We start from the raw sequence: 5,000 nt of genomic DNA, 5'->3' as shown, positions 1-5,000 counted from the left end.
TAGACTGTAACATTTGATATTGCCTCAATATCATTTCCCAGCATAATCAACTTTTAAAAATTATTGTTGACATCGTTATCATCATTATCTCTGTTATCTATCTATCTATATAAAAAGATCATAAGTCGCTTTTGTTATCATTGTTTTGGTTGCTATTTTAGTCAACCAGAGAATAACAACCATTTATATTGTTCAACTTCATTAATTAGAACAGTTATCGTGTTATATGTTTCGAGAAGAGAGAGGAGAAAAGTTCCTTTGAAATTCCTTTTTATTGCTAATTCAGTTATGTTGAACTTCAAAATATCATAGTCGTGTCAGTCATACTTTGAATATAATCATTACCGTAAAATTATATCCTTAATCTTAATAATTTTCAGCTTCGTAGGATATTAATTGTGTCTATATCTTGATTTTCCCCCCCCAAATGTAATACTATGATAATAAAACACAGTACTTATTAATCCAACTGTTTAATTCATTATCACAAAAAGCCTATCTATTACAACAAACATCACCACATTTACAAAAATAATCTAAAAGTCACTGGCCACGTAATGAATGAGTTAAACAAAGAAAATCTAATCCTAATGAAAGCACTGATGAGTTTTTGGAACCTCGAATAGTGAAGAAAAGAAGTCGGAGAAATATGAAAAATATCGAGAGTTAAGGGATACGGATGATAAAAGTAGGAGAGGCACGTAAATAACTACGTACGATAGACATTCTCAAGTGTGTTAGAGCCTATTGGTTCCATCTATATATTTCTTATTGTTTTCTGTGAGTTTCAAGACACAAAGACCGCCACAGAACATAAATACAACAACCTTTACACTTCTGACCCCTTAACGTATCACGGCACATTATATAAATAATAAATAATCTTGTAATCATAATTACTTATACACTAAACATATACATGATGTTTACACAGAAAGAACATTTGTACTCTATGTACACATTAAAAGAATAATACTAAACATTGACTATCTGGAGCACAGGAAGGGTAAGTGTCTTGGCAAAGGCAAATCATAGTCTATTACAAAGGGAAAAAAACGCCTATTATTGCACCTGTAATATATCCTCTCCGTCACGAAAAACGTACAGAAAAAAAAATGTCTGTGACGCAGTAATGTTAGTTATCTGTTAACAATACTCTAACACAGCGTCTCTTCAGCATTCAAAACTAACGTGATTTGCCTTAGCTAAGCCACACTTCACCCCCTGTGTTATTGCATGTTCCCACATTGGGCCCGAAACCAAACTAACGATGCCTTTGTGACAAGAAAAGCTGTCTACTTTGAGAGTGATTTGTTAGGATTCCTGTAACGCTGGTGATTTATAAAAAAAAGAGATATCAAAAGGCAAGTTTTGGCTGGATAAAACGACTTGAAAATGAATAGATTTTGTCTAAAATATATGTAGGAAAATCTAAACTATTGGACGTAGCACCGATTTGGAAGACATTTTTCTTATCTTTAAGTACAAAAACCTTGCAGATATTTTTTTTCGTTTTCTAATTATGACAAAAAGGCGACAAATATTTTAATTTACGCGTCAGGAATACAGCATAGAATATATTCGCCGGTTAACGACTCTTTCTGCAAATTGACTTCAAGTGGCTTGTAATATAAAACCTGTCGCTCCATTTTAGTTATTTCTTGGGCACACTCTTTGGCATTATTTATTTCACACTCACATACGCACACACTTGCTAATTCAAATCACCTAACATTTATTTGGGGATTCAGAAAACAACCACTTGAAATTTCTATGACTGAAGACCCAACCGAAGTCGCTAATAATTCAATAACAACTATCTCACAAACGCTGCATTTACAACCTCAAGTTGCCGTCGTTGAGAACTGAATAAACCATTTCAATTAACACATCAAAGTAGCACCACATCCCTTAGACAAGATCCAAGGCAGTCAGTAGAGGACTCTCCGTTACCAACAGTTTTACTTCCAGTGTTTTGAGTGTCTGGCGACTAAAATGTCAACGGGAAAAAAGACAAAAAAAAAAAGAAGAAATATTGTGTTACTATAAGTAGTGTAACCCAATTGTCCTTTCACGTTATTTGTGTACAAGAACAGTAATAATTTACCCCCCCACCCCCCAATTCGATGGTTTAGGTCTGAGGCATCAAGTGCGAGGCGCGCCCGTAAGCAAACCTCCAGACGCTTTTCCTCCACTGGTATAGTTTATTGGGCCGAAAAGCAGTCGCGAATGTCATGGGTGAGCATAATCGACCTTTGGCCTCGTTCCTCCCGTTTCTGAGGGCAGCAAGATAACTGTTTCAGAGTTACCCCACCGGCAGAGCATCGACACCGAGGCGGAACTCATATTTCAAGTCCCTTGTTGCGTCGAATACGGGGAGAGCTGTTGATTGAGTTGCAACGCAGGCTGCTGGTGCGTGTAGATGGGCGACTGGTAGGAGGGGAGGACGGCGGGGGACGTGATCATGGAATAGTGGGGGATGCTGGGGGAGGCGGTGGCGCCCTGGGTGACAGGGTAGGCCTGGCAGTAGGGAGGCGGAGGGGAGTCGTACACGTGCTGTGAGCCCTCGGTCCTCTGGAGCATCTGCTGCTGCTGCTGCTGCGTCGGCGGCGGCGGCGAGTGCTGGCCGTACAACATCTGCGGCGCCTCCCCTGCCACCACGATCTTGCCCTGCATCTGCTGCGGAAGCTGAGGCTCTCGTCCGTACATGACCATGTCACTGCCCACCATCTCCGCCTGCTGCTGCTGCTGCTGGTAGCTCAGAAGATGCTGACCCACGCGTCGAGGTCCTCCTGGGAGAACTCGGGCACTAAAGTCTCCGGCAATCCGAGTGCCATCTGGGAGCTCTCCCCCGAGGGCCTGCGGGAGAGCACGTGGCACCGGAGACTGAAGCGCACCACATCCTTGGGACCCGCACTCGGGGACGACACTATCTGGGAGGAACACGAAGGAGTCACAACCTTGGTCAACGCTGAGGCCGCCACGACTCTCATTTAAAAAAAAAATTCTCATAGCACTAAATATTCTTTTTTTTAATGATCTTATTATCATAATTTCCCTCCTATTATCAATCAGCTGGACTTTAACTTTCAACGGCTAATCAAGCAATCCAAAAAAATCAGCCTCCGGAAAGGACGTGGTTCTAGACTCACCGCTGTGCTGGAGGGCGTCGTGCTCCATGAGAGGCGCCTCGGAGTCCAGGGGCATCCCAGCCATGATGCAGCCGGGCGAAGATCCCCGATATTCGTCATCGCCCGAGCGCATCTGTGGGAGAGGAAGGTGAGGACTCTCGTGGAAGGGATTTCGGGCTCACTTTTAGATGTTTAAGGTTAATTATTATTATTATTATTATCATTATTATTATTATTATTATTATTATTATTATTATTATTATTATTATTATTATTATTATCATCATCATTATTACTATTATTTAAACATTGGTACATACGAACACGCAGACGTACAAATGCGCGCGCACAAACGACACGAAACAAAAACCAACCACAAACACAACAATCAACAAACACTCAAACAAAACACACACAGACAACTCCCCCCCCGCACAAACACTCAAACACACACACACACAAACAACTCCCCCCCCCCGACACAACACTCAAACACACACACACACAAACACTCCCCCCCCCCCCCCCGACACAAACAACACACAAACACCACACAACAACACTCCCCCCCCCCGACACAACACACTCAAACACACACAAACAACTCCCCCCCCCACAAAACAAACTCAAAAACACACACAACACACACAACACACAACACACACCACACCACAGACACAAACACAAACACTCAAACACACACACACACACAAACAACTACACCTCTCCCTCCAGACACAAACAAACACTCAAACACACACACACAAACAACTAACCGCCCCCCCCCCCCCAGACACAAACAACTAACCGCTCCCCCCCCCCCCAGACACAAACAAACACTCAAACAAACACACACGCCTGCTTCGAACTCAGCTCCCCCGTACCTTTCTCTTGGCCAGCGCCTGCTCTTTGGCCGAATGGTTCTTGACGTGTTTTCTGAGCGAGGACGGGTCCGTGTAGCGCTTCTTACAGCCCGGCACGGAGCACACGTACGGTTTCTGCAAGTGGTTGAGGAAGACAGGTTAATGGCGTTGCAGTGACAGCGGCAGCGGGAGTGACAGTGGTTTTGTTTGTGACAGTGGTAGTGGCAGTGACAATAACAGTGGCAGCGACAGTGGTAGTGGAACTGACAGTGGCAGTGACCGTGACAGTGGTAGTGGCAGTAACAGTGACAGTGGTTGTGGCAGTGACAATGATAGTGGTAGTGACAGTGACAGTGACAATTACAGTAACAGTGATATTAGCAGTGACAGTGGCGGGAAGAGTGAGATGTGCGTGAGCTCTTTCGGTCAAAGAGAAGAGCAGGATGCGCACAGGTTTTTCTTGTTTGTTATCTTGTCAAAACTACTCGAGTTACAGACCTCTGTGATGCGTATCTCGGACTCTTGTGTGCACCGTGAGAGATTGGATCTTACTGGACTTATTATTATTATTTTTTAAAATTTACTAATGGAAGTTGAATGAGAGACATTCCAATACTCTAAGAGGGTTTTTTAAAATGCTTACATGGGTATGGATGAGAAATGAAGATGGAAAGAAAATGAACTGAAGGTCTTAAAAAATACAAACCAACTCTAAAATAAGACAAAAGTTCTAAAATCATGTGGTCTTAATCAAACATTGAATAATTTCAAGCTAAAACTTTCAACATTTTTCTTTTTGTTTACCCTTCACCATGACAAAACGCTCTGACACAAAGCGCATAATAAAATGAACACGACTCTCACATGCCATCCATTAAGAGAAGCAAAGCGTGAACTCAAAAAAAAAAAAAAAGGCTAATTAAATCAACATACCCCGCCCCCCCGGAAACACAGGCCATAATTAACACCATTAAAAACTTTCAGACAAATTATACAACCTCCCCTC

General features: G+C 42.4%; 1 protein-coding gene across 1 annotated transcript in view; it reads right to left on the bottom strand.

The window, feature by feature from the left end:
• Window positions 1–457: 457 nt before the first annotated feature.
• The window catches only part of LOC119584539 (zinc finger protein GLI1-like), a 29,069-nt gene continuing 24,526 nt past the window's right edge, over window positions 458–5,000 (bottom strand). Inside the window, 3 exon segments of the mRNA XM_037933218.1 lie at window positions 458–2,933; window positions 3,153–3,264; window positions 4,016–4,129. Coding sequence (XP_037789146.1) covers window positions 2,350–2,933; window positions 3,153–3,264; window positions 4,016–4,129 — 810 coding nt within the window. The 3' untranslated portion in view covers window positions 458–2,349.

The sequence above is a fragment of the Penaeus monodon genome, chromosome 2 (assembly GCF_015228065.2).
Source record: "Penaeus monodon isolate SGIC_2016 chromosome 2, NSTDA_Pmon_1, whole genome shotgun sequence".
Classification (NCBI taxonomy): domain Eukaryota; kingdom Metazoa; phylum Arthropoda; class Malacostraca; order Decapoda; family Penaeidae; genus Penaeus; species Penaeus monodon.
This window is presented reverse-complemented; position numbering and strand designations above follow the sequence as displayed.